The sequence below is a fragment of the Equus quagga genome, chromosome 5, assembly GCF_021613505.1.
Source record: "Equus quagga isolate Etosha38 chromosome 5, UCLA_HA_Equagga_1.0, whole genome shotgun sequence".
Lineage (NCBI taxonomy): Eukaryota > Metazoa > Chordata > Mammalia > Perissodactyla > Equidae > Equus > Equus quagga.
In genome coordinates this window covers 130,480,483-130,505,440 of record NC_060271.1, presented here as the reverse complement: position 1 = coordinate 130,505,440, position 24,958 = coordinate 130,480,483, and the positions used below count along the sequence as shown (strand labels likewise).

The window sequence follows — 24,958 nt, the reverse complement described above, 5'->3', positions numbered from 1 at the left end:
TATTACAGTCAATAAAGGATTACAGTGATCATTATATCAGAAAATCTGTTCAAATCCAATTAGGTTCCTCTGCTCCTTCAACCCTAATGCTCAATATCTAATTATCGTTTATTACAAAGTTATATTAGGTAAAAATTAAACCTATGAATTTTCAGTTTTTAATGAATTGTTTTCAAAAGTGTGGAAAAATGAAATTCTTCTTCACATAGTAGTAACAATAGCTAGCATTTCTAAGCATTTTTCATGTATCACTGCACTTGGTTTTCACAAAAACGTAATATTATAATTGTCCCTTTACAGAAAGCAAGGCACAAAAAGGTTAAGTAACTAGACCACGTCACATGATTAGTAACTCACTGGTAAGCCATAGTCTTGAAGTGGAAAAACCAAAGTCTGTAGACCCAGATTTGAGTACCATCCGTAATATTTAAGTTTGGCGTACTCGACTCAAGTAAAACATGAAAGTCATATGCATCTTATGTCCGTGTTGTAAAAAGGAGTTTGAAAAAATGGTAGTTATTATTACGCTGAATTGGTTCATTTTCAAGAGTTCAGAGAATAACCTATTCATTTTAAAAAACAATCACCTTAATGTGGGCAGAGAGAATAGAAAGAGGCGCCAGTGAACTTACTGAGGTGATGAAAACACAGATTCTATATCTTGTTTTGGGTGGTGGTTACAAACGTGTATTACAAATGTGAAAAACGTTTTCATTTTACTGCATCTTAGCTACACCTCAAAAGAAATTCAACTCTGTCTTCTAGACCACAGACAGGGAAACTTCCTCTCTTCTAATTAAATTTTTCTAAATAAAGCACTCATTTCACCTTTTATCATCCTGAATTAGTTCCTTAAACTAAACTGATATTAGCAAAAAAACCTCCAATTTTAATTACATTCAATAATTAAAAGGTTATCTTTTTGCTAAGTTATTCGTAAGTGTTATGCTTCAAAATGAGTAAAAATTTCTGTTTAAAAGTTTTATGAATCTTCCACAAGAATACTTTATTGATTTCTTTTGGAATTTTAAATCCTTCATAATTATAAACAGCTAGTTTGAAAAATAAGAAATTATCCTAAGGCAATTCTAAGATACAGGCTAGTTTGTGGAAAAACTAACTGTGCTATCTTACTCTACATTCATTAGTACTGCATGGCTTTGACCAATTCTAGCTAGTATCTTCATCATGACAGAGCTCAAAATATTCAGTCAACTAATATTCTAGTTAGGTAAGCCATTATTTTTAAATCCTTATCCTGCATAAACTGGCAAGAGTTTTACACAGCTGGTGAAATGTCAAACCAAATATTACAAAAAGAGCCTATCTCCGAAATCTGAGTAGATATATCCAGAACTTCATACTCTGCATGCCTGTCACTACTGATACCATTAAAATATTACTTTCTCTCTAATCTAAAAATCTGGTTGAATAATTCTGTGTTTGGGCCTTACTGTCTTAAAAATGATTGTTGCCATAAAGAAAAAAATATATATGTGTGTGTGTGTATATATATATATATACACACACACACATATATGTAAAGCTTCCCTAATAGTATTTTTCCTCCAGTTCCCTGTATTCGGCAATAAAATATAAACAAATATTTTTCAAAATCAAAGAGTTGAATATAGAATCAATTCTTAGTAAAATGCTGCTGGAAAATCTTATAAAAATGCGTACCTTTCATGGCTTCCGATTTAGCTTCTTCAATGGATTCATAAATCTTATTTTTATCTGCCAGCCGTGCTTTTGTAGCCTTATGTTCAGCTTCTTCTTGTTCTAAGGTCTGCTGTATAACTTTTAGTTGGTATGTCATATCTATTTCCATGTTATTCTTTTCCTATTAAAGATTTAAAATGGCAGCTATCAACACAGCAGACTGGCTCACAATTTCAAAAACTTTACAAAGTTGTTTTCTACAGGCTTACTAAGAATGTTCAATACTATGCCTCTCCTCTTTATTCAACCACCTTGTAAAAATAATCTATGCACTCTACTTGTTCACTTCCCACTGTATCCATCTCCCACATCTCTACTGTTTTGAGATCTGTACTGAGATTGTTTGATCTCAATACAGTGATCAATGATGTTCTCAGTATCAAATTCAACACTTTCAGTCTTTATCTCATTTGAACTCACTGTTGCCCTTGAAACTATTTCCTTGACATATTTTACACTGAATTCACTTGGCTCTCCCCATTCTGCTCCCCTCTTTTCTGTTGCTTGTTAAGTTTTCCTCCAGCTGCCCCTTAAACGTTAGTGTTCTCTGGAGGTAGTGTTTTTTAGCCACAACGCTTCTCCTCTTCTATATCATTATTTCTCAAACTTTTAAAACATATCTAATGTTTCCCCTTGCTATATCTAAAAAGAAAAAATTTCAGGGTCCTCTACCATTCACTCTTATTTTCCACGTAATAGACTTGTTTTAAGTTGAGAATCTTTAATAATCTATATATCCTCAAAAGATTTTCTAATTCTTTGTTTTCTATAGTTTGTATCATAAATACAGATATTTCTTTTCTTTTTCAAATAAAATCTTTAATACAGAAAATGATTTTTTCAAACAACACAATCCACTGAGTAATCTACTCTGTCCTGAAAACCCACTGCTCTAAATGATCTCTTCCCAGATGGGCTCTTCCATTTGCATGGGTTCAGCTACTTCTATACCAATGACTCTGAAATATTTCTAGCTCCTACTACCATAGCTCACTGCTCTGTGACAGCCTAATTTGGCTGTCTCATAAGCACCTCAAACTTAGGACTAAAATGGATATATCACTGTCGCCTCTAAAAGAGCTACTTTTCCTTTATTCTTACTAATTAATGGCACCACTATATACCTTGTCATAAGCTAGGAACCTAGGACTCATTCTTGAGTACTACTCACACACCACATCTAATCAATCACGAGTATTTCTCAAATTCATCTCTATTTTCCATCCTTTTAACCAGTGCACTAGTCTCCACTACCTGGATTACTGAAAAAGCCTCTGACTAGTCTACCTGCCTCTTGTCTTTTCCTCCTCAAATCTAATCTCCACTTGGTACACAGTGACCCATCTTAAATGTACCTCTAATAAAATCATCCAGTTTAAAGCCCTTCGGTGGCTAGTCCATTACTTAGGGAAACTAAGTTTCTTAAAAAAGTATTCAAAATCTTGCATGATGTAGCTAATGCCTAGCTCTGTAGCCTCACTCTAGCCACTGAATTCCTCACACTCTTACATGAGGATCATACTGTGGTCTTCAGGCCAATTTTGGCCTGATGTCTATTTTTGTAAAATTTTATTTGAACATAGCCAAGCCCATTCCTTTATACTGCAGCAGAGCCAAGTTGCAACAGAGACCATATGGCCTGCAAATCTTGAAATATTTTCTATCCTTCCCCTAAAAGGTTAAAATTTGTTAACGCCTACTCTATACTCCAGAAATATTGAACAGTTTGTACTTAAATAAATCGACTATGCCGTCTTTATTTTCCATCCTCTATGTCTTTGCTCATGCTGTTTTCCCCAACTCAGAATGTGCCTCTACCCTGTCAACCAATCCTGCCCTGTCGATTAGGGATTCATCCTGTGCATACAATATGCCCTGTCCACACCTCTATCATTCCATTTACCACACGGCATTAGAATTATCTGTGTGCTTTATTCTCATACTTTAGAAATTACCCATTAGACCATGAGATTGTTGACAAGGACTGAATCCTAGTATTTCTACCATAGATGACACATTAAATAACTTAAACGAATGAATAAATAAGTGAATGAAAATAAAATATTAACTGCACAGAGCCTAGAAATTATCCCTGGCTTACAGTATTTTTAAAGAAAAACTTCTAAACACTAAAAGTCATGATAATTTTATGTCATTTTTAAGACTTGTTATAAGTAAAAATTTGAGTTTTCCTTGGATCCCTAGAGAGAAGCGGCCTCATTATACACTCTCCAGGAGAGTCCTTCCCTTCATAAGCATCTAATATAGTAAGGCTGCTTGTGTTATTATCGTAAGTCTTAAAATATATATCCCTAGTCTACACAACCAAGTCTAAACATAAAAGAGTCCATGAGTATGTGGAATATTTCAGTTACCGATTTCCCTTTGTTTAAAGAAAGTTTTCCAATCTGAAACTCTACAGTCATTTTCTTACACAAATATAAAGCTTAACATGTTTTACCTTTTCCAAATCAGTAAATCTCTCCTGTAGTTGTCTCTTCTCCAGCTCTACTTTTGCTAATAAGATTTTGCCATTCTTTAAATCTTCTTCTAGGCCAGATATTCTACCTAAAATTGCAACATTTTAAAAATAAACTCACAAAATATATAAATATTAAATTAAGATTAAAAAATTTGGAAGTCACCTCATACTTTGTTGCTATTATTTATGAGCGGAAGTTTTATAATTGTTGGACAGTGCTTTACAGTTAATTCAACTGGAACCCAATCTACCACCTTGGTTTCATACTTAAAATACTTTATACTATTTGAAAGTAAATCTTTTGTTCATAAAATTTTGTATCAATGTAATTCTAACACCCTAACTTTACATAACAGAGTAGTATATTCAGAAATGTGCTACTTTAGCACATTATCCATCATCTGAAGTTATTTCCAAAATACAAATCATCAAGATGAATTCAAGTGCAATCCCTATTTTAATACCTTGTAAATCATTAATTATCTCTGATCCATGGGTTCGGTCCCTCCTTTCAGATTCTAGAACTGACTGAAGATTGATAAATTCCTTTTCAAGTTTTAACTTGGCAGTCTCCAGCAGGCAATTTTTATCTTGTAGATCTCTATTGTTCGATTCCAGCTGCTGAATCTGCTTTGAACTTTCTGCCTGGGTTTTTCTTAACCGGGCTGCAGTATCAGATTCTGTCCGCAGCAAAGCATTGGTTTCATCCAGCTGTTATTCCATTCAAAATCAAACAAGGAAACAAAGATAGGTGTATATAATGAAAATACTTCAATTTATTACTCCATTACAAACTATTTAAAATAAACAAAAACTTAAAAATATTTTCCTAACGATTTCCTTACAAATTAGAAGCAAAGGCCTTTAGCGTTAAGAGGCAGTCATAAGTAAAATAATATCCTTATTACAAACTGGGATCAACCTACTTGTCTCTGGAGTTGATTCACTTTCTCTGTAGATATTTGAGAGTTCTGATTTCTTTTTTTCAAATCTTCAAGTTGATCTTTTAAACTGTTAACTATGATAAAAAGCATTTCAGAGGCAAGCTTCAACACAACACACACATATACACACACTTAATTTTTTCTTGGTAAGTGCTTAATATGCTACATCACAAACCATCATTTTCCAAATTTCGTTTCTTGTCTGCTTCATGATCAGCTTTCCGCTGATATTCTGCATTTTTGTGCTGAAGAAGTGCTTTTTCTCTTTCTAATTGTCTCAATGCTGATTCCACATTTTTCCTTAAGGTAATCTGAAATAATGCTTGAAGTTATTATCAAAGAAAAGTATATATAAAAACCAAATGAAAGCAAAAATATTTCAGCTATTTCAAGCAGATAAAAAAGACCTAAAAAAAAAAACCTGTATTTGCTATTTTGTTAAAACTGTAAAACTTTTTTCCATATTTTTAAAATAGCACACTCTTCTTTAATAATCAAGACCATAAGTGTTTCTATTTACTAGTGAAACTCAAACTTTCTATAACCTTCCATCACCACTGAACCATCTTTACTTAATACAAACTATGGGTCTAAAATGTTATGAATAGTAATTTAAAAAAAAGAAACGATCACTTTGAACTATGACATTAATACAAACGCAATTTTTTTACTTGCAATATTCACACGTACTAAATTAATTCAAGTTTGCAAAAACCTAAAATGAATCTTCTTATCATGGTTATCCTATAACTTTAGTCTTGTCCACCAATGCTAACAGGCAGGTTTTACTATATATCAAGATATGTGTTAACATGGTCCTAAGAGAACTCTGCAGCTAAGTCAGGCTCCAAACCTTTATGAACAGAAACATTAACAAAAGCGTAGAACAGCTTTACCTCTTCTTCTAGTTCCTTTGCTGCCTTCTCTAGGCGAATATTAACAGATCTAAAGAATTTCAAAAGAAACAGTAAATAAAATAACTCTCTCCTAATTTATAATAAAAACATTTACCATAAAGTTAAATAATCATATAATTACTCAGTAGCTCTTCTTTTTTTTTTTTTTTTTAAAGATTGGCATCTGGGCTAACAACTGTTGCCAATCTTTTTTTTTCTGCTTTATTTCCCAACCATCCCCCACTCCTGTACATAGTTGTATATCTTAGTTGCAGGTCCTTCTAGTTGTGGGATGTGGGACACCGCCTCAACGTGGCCTGACGAGCGGTGCCATGTCCGCGCCCAGGATCTGAACCCTGGGCCGCCGCAGCGGAGCGCGCGAACTTAACCACTCAGCCATGGAGCCGGCCCCCTGTAGCTCTTCTTTTATAGAGAAATGTTTAAACTTAAATTTTAGAATATCTGTAATTATCTATGAAACGTACTTGCACTTCTGCTCTAGTTCCTCTTTGGCTTGCATCTCAGTGCTAAGGTGTTCTTCTAATGTGTCCAGTTTTTTCTGAATCTGTCAGAAAACAAGAAACTGTAATTATAAAGTTTGCTCACATGTGAAAGACAAGAGGCTTAAAGAAAATAACGATAAGCATCTCCTTTCTTTCATCTTAACATAATCTCCTATATAATGGTACAGTATTTGTACCTTCTTAATGTGACTTTTATTGGCAGAGGAGAAAATCCTCCATCTCCTGCTTTCTCTCTATCACAGCACACATGTATGTGTGAACACACTATGTAAACATACAAATGAGAAGCTCTAATCTTGGCAGAATTCTTCTATGACACAAAGTTTCTCATTCATTATGAATGAAAAATATCCTCTGCTATCCTCCACAGATCTTCAGCAGATTACTTGTTTGAAAATATTATCACCATTTGCGCCTATAAGATAAAGATTAAAAGGTCTGTATCTGAAACAAATATTCAAAATATTTGACTGAACATGCCGAAAACTATATAACTGTTCTTAAAAATAAGAATGTAAGCTCTTCCTTATATCTTCCCACATCAGCACTGAGCACACTACTGTGAAGAGCTGTAATCAATAACTCTCTTGGATTCATGATAGCTAATTAATTACAAGTCACCTCCTTGCCATTCTTTAAATCTTCAAGGCCAGATATATCAGTCTTTAAACAAACTGAAACTACAGAAAATAATAAATAATCCATTTTTGGGGCATTATTACCTCTAGAAAGGATTTATCTTTTTGAGTTCCTTTTGTGCCTTAGGTACAGTGGTAGTTACTTTAAAAATGTTGTCTCATTAATCCTAACAAAAACCCTAAGAAGATGGTAGCGTTATATCTACTCAATAAAGAAAGTGAAATTCAAAAAAGGTGAATAACTGGGCTAAGATAGCACAGCTAATAAGTGGCAGTGCCAAAAATCAACCCAAGTCTATTATATTACAAAGCCAATGTTCTTTCCACTATTCTTTCCAGTGTGATTAGGTTCTCCGTGGTTTCTTAAATATTTCATATATCTTAAGTAAAACTGTATTTTTTCCTAATAAGTATATACAGGCCAATGAACTAGTCAAGTTTAAATGCTTTTAACTGCTACTGCATTAGTATGTGATCACCTGTTAACTTATCGACCTAATAGTTATCACATGCTAGTTATCACATCTGAAGTTCTTGCTGTCAGTTATATATCCTCGGTAAATAAAAACAAGAAAATTACATAATATATATTTTAAACAGCAGATTCATTGGAGCAATAATAAAAGGGATCCTTGGTAGAAAAAAGGTTGGGAACTTCTCTCTTGGGTAGATGTAGTACTCCAAATGCTAGGTGGAATATGGCTATATCAAAACACTGCTAGAGTGATGAGTTTTTCTCAGTTTTTCAACATATTTGACATCAACATACCTCTTGACTCTCCTATTTAAAACAAAATAAAAAACAGAGAAAACATTAAAATGCTTGTTATGCTTTGTAAAATTCCTAAAATACAAATCAAAATTATCCAACCAACTTTTTTAGTTTTTATACATTTTGAAGAGAAAAATGTTTAGCATCCTCATTTATGTGTATGTGTACGTGTGTGTGTATGATTTAGCCTTGTATGCAGTTACAAATTATAGAGGTCACAATATACCGTTAACAGTTTGATGAAATTATCCTTTATATGAATTCATTCCTAAATATTCAAAATTTGAATCTCCCCACTATCTCTGGACCCTTATAGCTTATTATCTGTACTCTTTTATAGTACTAAGATAATAACATTTTCTAACTGGTATTATAGCTGTTTATAAACCTATTTTATCACTTTTGCTACTAAAACTAAACCTAAAGCCACATTAAAATGCATCTTTTTACTAGCCATTGTATCTTATACAATGAGACTTGTCAAATAAATCAATCATTTCGATGTTATGCTGAACTACTGAAATAAGGAATATGTCATCTAATGATTCAAAACATAGTATCAAATGAACTTTTTAAAATACATGGATATTACTAAAATATTTGAACATGTGACTAAAATAGACCAGTAAAAATTTATACATACTTCATTTTTCCTTGATTGTATTGAATCATTTTCTCTACAAGATGGAGAGTCACTTAATAACCTAGAAGGAAAGGCAGGAAATAAATTCTTCTGCACGTCATTATAATCCATTTTCTTTTCTTTTTTTCATTTTTAAAGATTGGAACCTGAGCTATCATCTGTTGCCAATCTTCTTTTTTTTTCCTTCTTCCTCTCCTCAAAGCCCCCCAGTACACAGTCGTATACTCTAGTTGTGAATGACTCTGGTTGTGGTATGAGGGATGCCACCTCGGCATGGCCTGATAAAGCAGTGCCATGTCTGCACCCAGGATCAGAACCAGCACGAACTGAAACACTCAGCCATGGGGCCAGCCCCCTATAATCCATTTTCTAAAATGAAGTTAGTCTCAGAAATAAATTCCAATCACAAAGATTTCTCTTTCTTTTTACCTCAACATATTTTAAATGAAGCAATATCTTTCCCTCTAGACATTTACACCATTCAATAATTTAAAATGCTAAACTTTTCTTCCCTCTCACTCTTATTGGATGTTCTAGTCTTTAACATTGTTGAGATTGGAGTCACTAAATGGAACTATGCTTTCCCCCTCTTCAGTTCGAGTTCCTATAATAATTATTTTATTCATCTTTTCTAGAAATCTTCTAGAAAGAGACATCTCTCCCCTCCTTTTCAAAGATAACATCTCTTCATCTCCAGGTCTTAATATATAAATCATCACTTCTATTTAACTGTCAATTTGTCTCTTAACTGGGTCCTCATTGCCTACAAACATGCTTGGGTTTCTCCTGGCACTGATATCTTCATCTTAGTCAGCGTTACAATAGCTTTTAGAACACTACTGTTAGCAAGGTGACCAACTCATCCTGGTGTGTCTGGGATGCTCCCAGCGTTAGCATGAAAGTCCCAACGCCAAATCTTAAGAAACTGCTCTGTCTTGGGCAAACCATAATGGTTGGTCTACCCCGACCATTACATACGTGGAAGTACCATAAGTTTCTCAAATATATGTTTCTCAAATGTCTTTAACACTTCACTCAACTATTTAACAGTTTACAGTGGCTCCTCACTGCCGATCAAAGTCAAAAATCCCTAGCACAGCACACAACAATCATCTGTTGTAATTCTTGCATTATTCTTCCCCTAATCTCCAATTCCAATCTATTTTCTAATCTTATGAACAATATTCATGTCAGCTGACCAATATTTATTGAATGACTTTGTGCCAGGTTCTGTGCCAGATGGAAGGATAACGGGCTCAAGAAAATGACAGTCTCATCAAGTGCTCCAAATGGTCATAATACAGTTAACACATACCCTATGTTTGAGCTCTACTGGATTACACTACTCTGCTCCCAATGCATACTTACATTCCAAACTTTTGCTTTCACTGTTCACCTCCCCACAACCCTCACCTAATGTCCCCACATCTTAGCCACTGAAAACCTTTCTTATCTTTAGACTTGGCTAAAATGCCTCCTCTTCCCTGAGGTCTTAACTGATCTCTCCTTACCTTCACCCCAAAGAGATGTGACTTCTTTATTTTTCTTCTGAATTATCTCAGATTTTTTTGGCGTCTTTCTTAAGGAAAATACCACATTCTACCCTTCATTATGACTACATAATTCTCTTATATCCCTCATTAGTTGGCAACCTCCTTCAAAAGCAGGTATTGGCTTTACTTAATATCCCCAAAAGAAGATAGAACGTTGCCTTGTATTCATTTTATAAATGAATATAACACTCAGAAATAAAATAATGATATCAAATGAAAAGTACCTCTTTTGACAGTCTTTTTGAAAAAACTCAAAGTTTAAAACAAATTAACACTTTATCTTCCATAATTTAGAGTCTCAAAGTAAGACAATTCTTTATAGCTAGACTCCGAAAGCAATAAAAATATAACAAACAAATCACATACAAATTTTCTCTATAGTAGGTAAATCCTATGAAAGGCAGCTGATTTCCCACAAACGCTTTAGGAATTGGGAAGGTTTCTACATCTCCTTTATCATCTTCAATGTCGTCAAAATTGCTGCTATCTATGTCACTGCTGAGTTCAGGTACTACAGGAGCTGCCGCTATTAAAAGGAAAGAAATGAATTATGTCATTCACAACTAAAAAATATATATAAACCACTCCTACTTTGTCTTATATTATTAACTTCATATTATTAATAATGTATTAACCCACTATATATTAATAATATATAATTAATAATATGTTATGATTTACTATAGAAAAATCTAGTAACATTTTCCACTTCATGATTTCAAAGAATTTAAAAGTATTTTATTATATCAGATCAAATATAGATAAATCAATTAACAAGGAAAGCAATATGATATTATTCTAGGTATTAAAATAACAAGCAGCAATAACTTGCATATACATTCTTTAGTTTCAGTTTTCTACATTCTTTTAAGCGGAAATATTTCTTACTCTTAAAATGAATTAATGTCAAATATACATAAAGTTAAAATAAATTACTATGCTTACCCTAGTATTCACCAGAGTATGGTCTACATAAATAATTAATTGCTGATTTATTAATTCAAACATATTCAAATTAAAGGATTATATTTCTCCCATTCTGAACATTGAGATCCATAAAACTTAACTTGACAAGTTAAGAAATCTATAATGTTTATTATAAAAGTATTGGGAAATACTGCTAATAAATACGTATTAGTTTGCTAAGATATTGATATTGATATTTAGTTATAAATATTACCATAGAACAGATTTGAAATGAAACCTCTCAATTTAAAAATCAGTTAGCATTAAGTGTATCAAACATGTCTGTTAATTCAAAAGAGGAATCAATTTATGAAATTTAAAATGTGATGGAATGGAAATATTTAAATTTATTAACTTACTCTCTCTTATGTTATCCCAATTCCATTGATCATTCTTAAAGAAAGGATGTTGTTTGATTTCTTCTACCCCATTTCTCCCAAGCCGTACCTCCCTAAACAGTGTAGATAAAGACTGTATTATAAAAAGCAAGATTATGAAAAAACAAAAATATTAACTAATCTTGACAAGGATCAAAGTAAAGATCACAAATGAGTTTAAGATATCTTTATTAAAAGCTTCAGCTTAAATGGTTCTCAAAAATAAGTAGCTCAATTTTACAGCCTATGATGTCTCTAGACAGATTTAAAAGACTAATGTATAATAAATGTCACAGAAAATGAATTATATTTCCATCTACAGTTTATGTGAAATGAAAGTACACGAGACTTTCAAATAAAAATATTCACCTGCGTGGGCCAAAAACCTCACAACCTTCAAGAGGTAAGACAGATGGAGGTCTAACTTTTGGCACAGAAGAGCTATTCAAAGCCTCTCTAACAAAAACGTTATTTTAAAAATCTCTCCCCTTCGTAAAACTCACATACTGTGTTTGAATCTATCCATATTTACTGATAAATTATATCTCTACATTTATATTAATTATCATTCTGAATACAAGAAAAACGTTACTAATAATTTCATTCTCTGACCCTTTGAGTCTTCAATGAAGATTACATGGAAATTAAAAGCATTTTTTTACATGCCCCTGGAGCTATGTTTAATATAAACAAGAAAACCTGTAAACTTTAGAAGGAAGTGCTCCAAGGCATAATGATGGCATTAACTTTAAAATATCTTCACCTACAATTATTCCTTAGACTGCATCCCTCCCCTCTAATAAACTGCTAAGGCAAGTCTTTCATGAATGGCACTCCATTCATTAACATATGGTATATCCTGTTTTATATTTTACGTTCCGCACAAATTATGGTCATTCCCATTAACCCATCTAGCCCTAAGTCACACATTATACAGGATTTGTTTTGAGTTTATCAGCATGGATTGTTCGTTAATCATATAATTAACGAACGTTAAAAGTTTTAATCTACAAATGACTGATAAACATATAAAAATGATTAACCTCTCTAATGAGGAAAAATAAAAACTTTTCTTGCTTCAGTTGGAAAAAGAAAAAAATTCTTACTATTCAGTTTGATGAGAATGAGGGAAACAATTATTGTATGAAAATATACCCTGATGTGACTTCTTTGGGGGCCAATTTTGCAAAATCACTCAATTTTAAAATGTGTATACCAGAATTCCACCTCTAAGATTTTATCCTACAAAAAGTATGCAAAGACAAATGTATGAGGATAGTCAATACAGTACTGCTCGTAATGGCAAATGGCTAACAATAAAATTTGCTGAGGAATCCTATTTTAGAGCTAGAAATGCCCTTAGTTATCATCTAATCTGATCTCATCGTCTTAGGTATGAGTAAAATATTTCCCAAAAAAGTAAAAGAATTTCCCTAAGATCATAAAGCCAGTGAGTCAAGTTTGGACTGGAGTGCAAGCACCCTCTTCTATGGGTTGGTCCTTTGATAGGATGACTCCTATCACAAATATAAAATGAGAAATCAGAGAAGAATTGAATAGGGAAGCCAAAGAAGAAACTCCCAATAGCTTTCTAGCATCTCTTTTTCAGGCAGGTGTTCACAACATTGTTCATCTATTTTGTTTGAAGAAATACAGAATTTCTAGGACAGGCTTGTTCGCATTCAAATGCAAATAAAAAAGGGTTGGGAAGGAGGCACTCCCAAGTCAAACACAAGCAGTTGTTAAGATTATAACCTTAGCATTTATCTGAACAAAATGCTCTCCTCCCAAAAGTTGTACAATTAATCACCTTAGAGGAAAAAAATGTGAATAATACAAAAGTTTTATTTCTTTCAAATGCATTATTTTACACTAAGTTTCATTTTTTTTCTTTTTAGGCATGAGGATTAAGGCTAGAGTTAGATTACAACTGGGCTGCACATACAAAATGACGAGGGTAACCCAACACCAGGCTTAGCAGTAGGAAAAGGCTAACCTAGAATTAAAGGCGATTTGGATAAAGAAATTGATTTCATGCGTAAATAAGAGTTAGGTATGCTTTCATTTCTACAAATTTAGAGTTAAAGGGCTCTCTACAAAGAAATTCAATCTATATTACCTATCTGTTAAGAAGGCACAGATGAGATTCTTCGCATGTTTAGAAATTTCTGCATCTTCAGGGAAACATAGTGAGTTTTTATGATCCATAATTTTGCTGTATGTTCCTACAAGCGAATCTGCATAAAATGGAGTATCACCTAAAATTCCAAGAAAGAAGACACCGAAAGTAACAGAATGCAAATTAAACACTTTTCATCTAATAAATATGTTGTTTAAATTTGTCACATGCACGGAAAAATGAACGGTCTATGGGCCAGGCGCCTCATTCAAAACAAACAGGCACACACCAACAATATATTTAAATTTTAATGGTACCAATGAACCATCAACCCTTAAGAGCAAAATAAAATCAATGCTAACTCTTGAATTTGCTGCTCTTGTTGTTTTTTATATAATAGGAAAGGAAACAATTTACTGGGTAACTAAAAAAAGTACACTAGGTGGAGTCAGATCAGGCAGAGTCCTCTAATGCTTGAGCTGGATCAGCCTTTTGAGATTACTCTCTAGAGCTGTATTCTACAACACAGTAGCCACCAGCCACACGTGGCAATTAAAATTAAATTAATTAAATAAATGAAAAGTTCAGTTCCCTAGTCATACATTTCAAGTGCTCACTGTGGCCAGTAACTACCATACTGGACAGCACAATTATAAATCACTTTCATCATGACAGACTGACAGTGCAGCTCTAAGAGTTAGACCAGCCCTATTATTTTCTATGTGAGGAAGCTGGGCCCAAATAAATGACGTGTGATTTGCCTAAGATGACACACAGCTAGAGTTGAAAACAGCAGAAACGGTCTCCCAATGCACTGTTCCTGCTGACTAAGGGCTACGATAAAGAGGCACTGAAGCAAGTGTAAAGACAGACAAAGGTAAAGCCACTATTTTGGCCAGTACTCATCTAAAGCCACAGGTTTAAGGGCCCTGCCAGCATGCCTCAACTACAAGTCATCTTAGTACAAACCAGACTTTCCCAAACCAGCCAATCCAAAACTTCAAAAAGGATATTCAGATAGTTAGTTTTCGTTTGTTTTCAAACGGGGCGGGGCGGAGGGGAGCTTTAAATCCAAGATTTTTCTAGTGCCATTTTTAACTGCAGTAGAATCTTTTAAATGAAGTCCAGTGCCAACCAACCTGAGCAAGCACCAGAGTAGGCTTAGAATACTGCAAAGAAGAGCCATTCAAAGTCATTAAATTTAGCTCTCAGAGTTGAAAACAACAGCAGGAATTTAAATGATCTCTTCAAATGAGCCCTGTGACTTCCTCTGAAGTACATTATTTTCTAAAGCCCTAGGAGAGTCTATGCAAATGACAGAATATATTCTACTTTCAAAAGATTACAAGATACAACTAATCCATCCTCAGATTGGGCCAGAGGTAGGGAGAATGGACAGCTACCTGGGGACATATGGTGCATACAAAGAGACCTACTAAAAAGACATCCAAAACGAAGTAGGTCATACGACAACACGAGACTAAGCATAGCAAGATCAATGTTATATACACAGAATGGTCAGCAAGAGAAGGTAATTTATACCACAAAAAAAGTTTTATGACTAATCATCATTTAATTTGGGGATTTATCAAAGTGTTCTTTTTTTTTTTTTTTAAGCAATAACCATACTCAATTATTGTACAGATTTTCCACTACCAATTTCTTTTAGGGTCATTTTCTAGAACAGAAATTCTCCAATTTCTAAAAATATTTTTTCAACTCTAAGGTCACTTCATGTAAGTTACTAGCCTTGTCAGACTTGCCCAAAAAGCAGATTTAGCTACATCTCCCGTCACCCCCAAGCCAGGTGATTCAGTCACTGGTTTCCTTAGCCAGAAGATATTTTTGTGATCCTAGCACTTAGGAATGGGAAATCTTAAGCATGAAATCTATGATGTAAAGAAAAGTTTTGAAATACTTGAGCCTTTCAAATTTTGATTTGGTCAAAGTAAAAGAAATGATTAAACTTGTCTCTGAGTTTTCTGAGACTGAAATATGTATTATCAAATATATTTATCTTGATAGTCAAATGGTCAATTACTATATTTATAATTTATTTTACTGGAATTATAAACCAAATATATATACAAGTAATAAATAGAAGAAATACAGTTTCTAAAAATCAATTACATAACATAATTACAAAAACTAAAGAGTACTTTTAGTTCTCTATCATTACTGGAACAAATATTAACAGTCTGATATTTAAACTATTTACAACCAATACTACTGATCAAGAAAACCTTAGAATGGAGGCCCATTGCATGCTGTAAACTTGCTCCTTCTAATACTTTCTTAATATAAAAAGGACTAGTGGAGGAATATTTCCTAGCAGTGCAGTTCCAATTCTTTTCATATTCTACTCAATCACCGTAAAGTAGGAGGCTTGTTTTAATTTTCCAATTAAACATCTGTCATATCAGACACTACTAATTCAAAGTTTTCAGAAATTCCACTTCCCTAGGACATAGGCAATTAATTTCCTTATATTCTCAAATTCTTGTCTTAGAACTAAAGTGTTATAAGATGGATTTTGAAAAAAGAACAAGTTAAAATATTTACTTACCCACTAGCATCTCAAAAAGGAAAACACCCACAGACCACCAATCACATTCTCTCCCATAGTAACCATCACCCCCTTGTGATTTCAGAACCTCAGGTGATATATAATCAGGTGTTCCAACTGCTGTATCACAATGCACCATGCCTGTCTGGATATATAGCAGAGATAAAGAAAAATAGATGTGTGTAAAAACACACACACATAAACATAACTAATTTATTTATCATTATATATACAGTGGCTACAAATTGCTACGAACAGAACTTCATTGCTGACACGGCTTTGGGAGGACAGGAGATAAATGCATCATGAAATGCATAAAATCTCTGGACTACGAGAGATCAGGGATAACCTTCCAGTTCTAAAACACAGGTGGCTTCATTAATGAAAGAAGCAAAAGGTGGTAAACTCTATGAGAAGTCCATCAACATCTTTTGTTTCTTTTTCTTACACTAAGAAGTAGTTACAAGAGAAGTAAAAAATGCAGTCTTGGGGAGTCCTAATCTGGAGAAAAGAAAAAAATCATTAGAGAAAGGAAGGGTTTTTTTCCCCCCCCTTAGGAAGATTAGCCCTGAGCTAACTGCTGCCAATTCTCTTTTTGCTGAGGAAGACTGGCCCTGACCTAACATCCATGCCCATCTTCCTCTACTTTATATGTAGGACGCCTACCACAGCATGGCTTGACAAGTGGTGCCATGTCCCCACCCAGGATCCGAACCAGTGAACCCCGGGCCACCGAAGCATAACCTGCACACTTAACCGCTGTGCCACCGGGCTGGCCCCGGAAGCTTTGATATTTCAAAAGGAAACTGCAGCAATTAAGATTCAAAGGACCCAGTTTAGTAGTTGGATAAAGAAATGGTTTTCACTATATCAAGAAAAAATGGGGGAAATAGATCAAACATTTAAACTAAAAGATCTTAATGGCTTGAAAGCTATAACTCCAAGATGCATATTTAGAAATACGGAGCTGTGGCACCCAAGGTATTTGGCAAAATGATAAAAACACTCTTATCTGTGTTTAGTTTTGGAGGGCAATAAGAGAATCCCTATCTGATGTCTTTGAGACAAGGACAACAGCCATTGTAAATGTATGTACACATGTGTGCATTTTGTAGCATATATATGTGTGTGTATGTATGTTTGTGTACGTGTGTATGCCGCAAAATTAAACCACTATAGTAGCACAGTCGTAAATAATACTCATTCACCTCCAGCTCTGCCCAAACTTGCAAAGATTTTTATAGGCTAATTTAAAGCCTTTCATTTCCTTTACCTGCCCAGTAAAGAGTGTATCATCCACATTCCTCATAAGGAAGCCACAGAAACTACAAAAATATTAAGCATTACGACCACCCTGGGAAAAGAAAGTTCAATGTATTATGTAAACAGGATTTATGTAAATGTTTTTATTTAAGTGCAATAAAATAGGTGTTAAACATGGGAAATTAACTTCCAAAGCAATCTTTTCATTCCTCAAATTAGCAGAAATAACTCAATTTTATTTTCCCAGGTATATAGTAAATAGAAAATAGAAGTCATTTTAGTTTGAATATAAACTAATACAACAAAATTTTTGGAAATAATTGGTCAAATTATGAGGGTAAACTTTGTATGGATTCCTACTTGGGATAAAAGAGGAAGACAGTGCCTGACTTCAAAAGGTAGGGCATACAATTAATTTTTATCATGAACCATCCTATACTTTAGACTTCTGTTGGAGGAAAAATTAAAACAAAATCTCTTCATTTCACATGTATCCACAGAAATTAGACTTAAAAAAAATAAATCTGTGAGACTTATGAGCTAAAACCTAAGTGGGGACACACAGGAAAAAACTCACTAAAAGAAAAATTATTAAGTGTTAAATGGTTGAGAGGAACAAAAGGAAAGGGTAAGAAAGAAAAAAGAATTGGTATAAAGTTAGGCTGTAAAGGATGGATAAGTTGGGCATTGAAGGAGAGAGAGTGGTATGGTAGCTTAGAAAGAAAAAAAGAGCGAAAATAAAGGAACAACAACGACTTTATATAGAGCATGTTCAAGAAATGCAGTGAAGTCCAAATCAGCTAAATATAAAGTTTGACAATGATGAAGCTGGGAAAAGTAAGACGGAGATCAGTTTGAATAAACACTTGCAGAATAATTTGGTAGGACTAAAGAATTTTTAGTAGGCAAACTATGTGAATAGCACTCTGCTTTCGGAAAATTAATATTCTAACCACAATTTTTGGCCAGCATATTGGGGGTTAAAACTTTTTTTCTTTTTACTTTTTATTAAGATTATGATAGTTTACACCTTGTGAAATTTCAGTTGTACATTATTGTCAGTCATGTTGTAGGTGCACCACTTCACCTTTTGTGCCCACCCCCAACTCCACCTTTCCCCTGGTAACCACCAATCAGTTCTCTTTGTCTGCATGTTTAACTTCCACCTATGAGTGGAGTCATACAGAGTTCGTCTTTCTCTATCTGGTTTATTTCACTTAACATAATACCTCAAGGTCCATCCATGTTGTTGTGAATGGGATGATTTTATTTTTTATGGCTGAGTAGTATTTCATTCCATGTGTGTGTGTGTGTATATATATATATAGATATATATATATACACTTAGGTTGCTTCCACGCCTTGGCTATTGTAAATAATGCTGCAATGAACATGGGGTACATAGGACTTTGGGAATTGCTGATTTCAAGTTCTTTAGATAGATACCCAGTAGTGGGATGGCTGGGTCATACGGTATTTCTATTTTTAATTTTTTGAGAAATCTCCATACTGTTTTCCATAGTGGCTGCACTAGTTTGGATTCCCACCAACAGTGCATAAGGGTTCCTTTTTCTCCACAACCTCTTCAACATTTGCCACTTTTTGTTTTGTTTTTGCCATTCTAACAGGTGTGAGGTGATATCTCAGTGTAGTTTTGATTTGCATTTCCCTGATGATGAGTGATGATGAACATCTTTTCATGTGTCTATTGGCCATCTGTATATCTTCTTTGGAGAAATGTCTATTCATGTCCCATGCCCATTTTTCCACTGGGTTGTTTGATTTTTTGTTGTTGAGCTGTGTGAGTTCTTTATATATTATGGAGATTAACCCTTTGTCGGATAAATAACTTGTAAATATTTTTTCCCAAATTAGTGGGTTGTTTTGTTGTTTCAATGCTGTTTTCCCATGCCTTGAAGAAGCTCTTTAGTCTGATGAAGTCCCATTTGTTTATTCTTTCTACTGTTTCCCTTGTCTGAGAAGACATGGTGTCTGAAAAGATCCTTTTGATACTGATGTCAAAGAGTGTACTGCCCATATTCTCTTCCAGAAGACTTATTGTTTCAGGCCTAATCTTTAGGTCTTTGATCCATTTTGAGTTTATTTTAGTAAACTGTGAAAAAGAATGGTCGATTTTCATTCTTTTACATGTGGCTGTCCAGTTTTCCCAGCACCATTTGTTGAAGAGACTTTCTTTTCTCCATTGTACACCCTCAGTTCCTTTGTCAAAGATTAGCTGTCCATAGATGTGTGGTTTTATTTCTGGGCTTTCAATTCTGTTCCATTGATCTGTGCACCTGTTTCTGTACCAGTACCATGCTGTTTTGATTACTGTAGCTTTGTAGTATGTTTTGAAGTCAGGGATTGTGACACCTCCAGCTTTGTTCTTTTTTCTCAGGATTGCTTTAGCAATTCGGGGTCTTTTGTTGCCCCATATGAATTTTAGGATTCTTTGTTCTATTTCTGCAAAGAATGTCATTGGGATTCTGATTGGGATTGCGTTGAATCTGTACATTGCTTTAGGTAGTATGGACATTGTAACTATGTTTATTCTTCCAATCAATGTGCACGGAATGTCTTTCCATCTCTTTATGGCGTCATCAATTTCTTTCACGAAAGTCTTGCAGTTTTCCTTGTATAGGTCTTTCACCTCCTTAGTTAAATTCACCCCAAGGTATTTTATTCTTTTTGTTGCAATTGTGAATGGGATTGTGTTCTTGAGATCTTTTTCTCTTAGTTCATTATTAGAGTATAGAAATGCTACTGATTTATGAATGTTGATGTTATACCCTGCAACTCTGCTGTAGTTGTTGATTATTTCTAATAGTTTTCCAATGGATTCTTTGGGGTTTTCTATATATAAGATCATGTCGTCTGCAAACAGCAAGAGTTTCACTTCTTCATTGCCTATTTGGATTCCTTTTATTTCTTTTTCCTGTCGAATTGCTCTGGCCAAAACCTGCAGTACTATGTTGAATAAGAGTGGTGAGAGTGGACATCCTTGTCCTGTTTCTGTTCTCAGAGGGATGGCTTTCAGTTTTCGCCCATTGAGTGTGATGTTGGCTGTGGATTTGTCATAGGGGGTTAAAACTTTTTAAAATAAACATTTGGAAAAGATACTTAAAAACTGTCTCATGTGGGGGGAAAGCCACAAATTGTATGAATATAGAATCTACATTTATGATAAGTCTCTGATCCTATTCTAAAGAAATACAGGAAGAATAAACCAGAAACTAAAGACGCTGATTTACCTACAGGGGCAGGGTGGGAAAAGGGTGGAAAGAAGGGAGTATGGGAATGGCGTAGTAGGGATAAAGAGGGAGTGATCCTTCTCTTAGTATGCAAATTGTATAGTTCTGACTCTTAAAACCAGAGGAATGCTTCACATATCCAAAAAATAAATAAACAAGTAAAACCAACCTGGATGTGTGGGGAACTCTAAATGGAATACAAACAGTAAGAAATGAACTTGTTTTATAAATTAAAAATATAACCACACCAAAGGAGGTAGGGAAGAAAACAACTGACCTAGGTAATTCTGGAAGACAGTATCTTAAATGATTACTTTAAGGCTAAATACAAAAAGAACTGCATAAAAATACATTCTTAATTAGTAAATCTGTTTCTTATAGGGCAATTCTCAAATAATTTTATGTGTATACTAGGATTGAACAAGTAAACATTGTGTAGTTAATGAGAGCCAGGTTTCTCACTGTCCAAAAAAGAAATTACAAAGAAGAAAGGAAAAAGACTAGAATGAACTCTGTGGTTCAGAATCAGAATCAGAAGTATCAGTATGAACTCATGAATTTTAACATACCATACATGCAGACAGGTAAGTACAGAATTAAATATGAACAGGTGTGTGCATGTGGGTTAACAGAGATAGTGTATACAATATACATGTGTCTGCTGACAAGGCCTAGAGATAATGACAGTCCAGGAGCAATAAGCACACCTAGTGCCCAAATACTGCTTTCTAAATGCCATTCTTCAATAAAAGGAATCAGAGCTTCTTGGAGAAGGGACTGATTCCAGGGCCGGGACTGAGAAAATACAAGACAAGGGTTGTCAATAACTTATAGAGTCAAAAAATAAGAAAATGCTCTACAAACGGGGCATATCAAAAGGACAGAGAAGCCAATCTAAACAGCCTTCATTAGATAAGCAAACTTTGGACTGAGTTTCAAGCATAAGTAGGAATTTGCCAAGTAGACTATATTCAACACCATATACGAAGGTCAGGAATCATGAAACAGCATGATATAAAAAGGACTATATGTAATATAAGACCTCTGAACCATAGGATACAAAAGGTCGAGTGATAAGAGGATGAGAGTAAAAAAGTAGGCAGAGGTCTTATCAGCTTAAGAGGTTTCAAATACAAGCTAAGGAGTTTGAACTTTATTCAGTAGGTGACAGGAATCTACTAAAGTTTTTTGAGCTGGAGAAAACATAAACAGGTATCCATTTTCAAAAGTTTCCTCAAAAGTATTTTATTTATTTATTTATTTATTTAAAGATTGGCACCTGAGCTAACAACTGTTACCAACCCTTTTTTTTCTTTTTCCTGATTTTTTTCTCCCCAAATCCCCCCCAGCACATAGGTGTGTATTGTTAGCTGTAGGTCCTTCTGGTTGTGGCACATGGGACGCCACCTCAACACGGCCTGACAAGCGGTGCCATGTCCGCACCCAGGATCCAAACGAGCGAAACCCTGGGCCACAGGAAGCGAACCGCATGAACTCAACCACTCAGCCATGAGGCTGGCCCGCAAAAGTATTTTATTTTAAATGGATCAGATTACATGTGTATTTGCTAAATATATCTGGTATTTTATAATTAACAAAATATCATAAATTGAGAGATGTACTGAAAACACAAAATTGGTGGATGACAAATCTTAGAATTGGTCTAAGAAACTGTTCAAAATGCTTCCTGTGAAAGTGGAAAAGAAAAATTATTACCAGAATTCTTAATTATCAGAAGTATTAAAAGCCTCACCTTGACTGCGACATAGACGGGAGCCTATTCAGTCCATTTCAATAATTAAAAATGAGCACTTGCACCAGGGGCTCCTTTCTCAGAGAGGCATATCCTTGCCTTCTAAGATTCTTGGCTACTGGAAGGTCCTGATTCTGCTTGTGTTCTATCTAAAAAGCAGCCCACCTAGTTTAGAACCCCATTTCCGTTTGCCTTGTATAGTGTCCAGAGGCACACAAAGCTGCCTGTTATTTTAGTTACCTGCCTGGGTACCAATCATTATTTTCATTACGGCTCTGGTTACAAAGCTGCATAGCTCTTCAATGGTCTGTCTTTATTGCTTCCATAAACCTGTTCTTTCAAATGTATAATTTTGCAGAAAATGAGGTTTTTCAGAAACGTGAGTAGAAATGCCTATATTTTAAACAATGATGTCACCTGTAGAAAAATTAGGAACATTAACAATTTACCAATTAGCTTTTTAAAAATTATAGCCTCAATTTAATCAAATGGTATACACTAGAATATTAATAGATAAAATCTTATACTATTTTCAGGTAATTTAAAATACTAACATGAAATGTGCCTTAAAAGGTAGAAAGCTTGCTATGAAATGTATGACAGGCAAAGAGGAACTCAACTAATCAAGTTAATGCAAGTAATTTTAAATAGCAGAACTTCTTGGCTGTCATTGAGATACATCTAGACGTAAATACACTAGACTGTAACTTCCACTCACATCCAGATATTTTCTTCAGAGAGAAAAAGAGTGACAGCATTCAGAAAATTGTGTAATCTACAATTTATCAATGATAGAACTCTTAATTGTGATAGTAACAAATTATTTTAGTCCTTGGAGGTTATAATTTTATAGCTGTGTTTTGTTTCTTCTTTAATCCATGGCATAATATTTTATAGGAAGCCAGAAGAGCTAAAAAATAATTTGGGCATCTCTGTCTACATGACAGATAAAGGGTTGGCAAACTTTTTCTGTAAAGGGCCAGAGTGTAAATATTTTAGACTTTGTGGCCCACACAGGGTCTCTATCACATGTTTTTAAAAACAGAAAAACAATTTTTAGCGTAGAAGCTGTACAAACCCAAGCCACAGGCCAGGTTTGGCCCTGTGCTCTAGTTTGTGACCCCTTCTAAAGACGTACAGATGAATGAGAATGAAACTATGAACATCTCTAATGGCTTTGAGACTGTAACAACAATCAAAGGCAAACAAAGTGATGAAGCTGAAACTTGCAACAAGACTACTGACATTAACAACTAACACAAAAATTTTAAATTCTATGTACTATAGTTTTTAATTAAAAACTCCTTTGTTCTTCAACATTATATAATTGTCCTCGTTATTAATATTACTTGAGGAATGAAGGTTTGGGATCAAAAAAAACCCCAATATTTTTAAAGTTCAGTATTTGAAAAAAATATTTGACTACATCAAAATTAAGGATATCTGTTTAAACAAAGATGGGTAGCAGACTGAAGACAATATCAGCAATATCTGTGGAATTACTATCTAGATTATATAAGGAATGCCTGCACATCAACAAGAAGTCAATTTTAAAAGGGTCAAAAGATATACAACACAGGTAATCCACAAAAGAGAAATGAATATCAAGTATATGAGGAAAGGTTTGACATCATTAGTTATAAGATAAACACAATTTTTAAAAAATACTACTTTATACGTGTATACATATATAGAGAGGAATTGGTAAGATTTAGAGAGTGAATAATGGGAAGGGTGAGGGAGGATATGAGGAGACAGGATCTCTCATGCACTACTAGCAAGAGGCTCTAACACTTACAGCCATTCTGGAGACCAGTAATACTTTATGCATCCTCTGATATACGTAGTCTCTTTTTTTCTTTTAACCCTGAGGAAGATTGGCCCTGACCTAACATCTGTGCCCATCTTCCTCTATTTTTCATACGTAGGATGGCTGCCATAGCATAGCTTGATAAGCAGTGTGTAGGTCCATGTCCGGGATCCAAACAGGTGAAGCCCGGGCCACTGAAGCGGAGTGCACAAACTTAACTGCTACACCACCAGGCAGGCTCCTACAGTAGTCCTTTTCCAGATTTATATCTGGAGGAAACCCTAGTCAGAATACACATGGGACATGTATGAAGATGTTCAACATAGGCTGCAGGCAGCTGGTTGTGACCTAGGAATCTACCATAAAGGGGAATTATAAGTAAAATCAGTAGATAGATACTATGGAATACTAAGAAGCAATGAGCTAATTTACATATATCAGGAATAGATATAAAACAATGTAGAGTAAAAAAAGTAACCAAAATGATATCCATACCATTATACTATTTATACATATGTACACTAAACTAACAGTTTGCAAGAGCATACAGTAAACACATTACAGTGGCTGTGTATTAGGGAAAGAATAAGACAGAAACTAAAAAGAGGAAAATATAATAAAAACAAGATAGAGCTTTTGTGTAGACTACTAATGACAACAAGCTGTGAACCAAGGAGTA

General features: G+C 34.3%; 1 protein-coding gene across 8 annotated transcripts in view; it reads right to left on the bottom strand.

The window, feature by feature from the left end:
* ROCK2 (Rho associated coiled-coil containing protein kinase 2) overlaps positions 1–24,958 on the bottom strand; it is a 164,624-nt gene that overhangs the window by 28,954 nt on the left and 110,712 nt on the right. For all 8 annotated transcript variants that reach the window (XR_006888496.1, XM_046660403.1, XM_046660401.1 and 5 more), the window contains 13 exons: positions 16,203–16,347; positions 13,637–13,775; positions 11,500–11,591; positions 10,541–10,700; positions 8,622–8,682; positions 7,976–7,987; positions 6,530–6,609; positions 6,045–6,093; positions 5,324–5,459; positions 5,131–5,222; positions 4,669–4,915; positions 4,184–4,290; positions 1,684–1,843 (listed from right to left, as the gene is read on the bottom strand). Coding sequence is in view for 7 of the 8 variants with exons in the window: in XM_046660403.1 (XP_046516359.1) it covers positions 1,684–1,843; positions 4,184–4,290; positions 4,669–4,915; positions 5,131–5,222; positions 5,324–5,459; positions 6,045–6,093; positions 6,530–6,609; positions 7,976–7,987; positions 8,622–8,682; positions 10,541–10,700; positions 11,500–11,591; positions 13,637–13,775; positions 16,203–16,347 (1,480 nt within the window). In the remaining variant the exon portion in view is untranslated. The remainder of the gene's footprint in view (positions 1–1,683; positions 1,844–4,183; positions 4,291–4,668; positions 4,916–5,130; positions 5,223–5,323; positions 5,460–6,044; positions 6,094–6,529; positions 6,610–7,975; positions 7,988–8,621; positions 8,683–10,540; positions 10,701–11,499; positions 11,592–13,636; positions 13,776–16,202; positions 16,348–24,958) is intronic.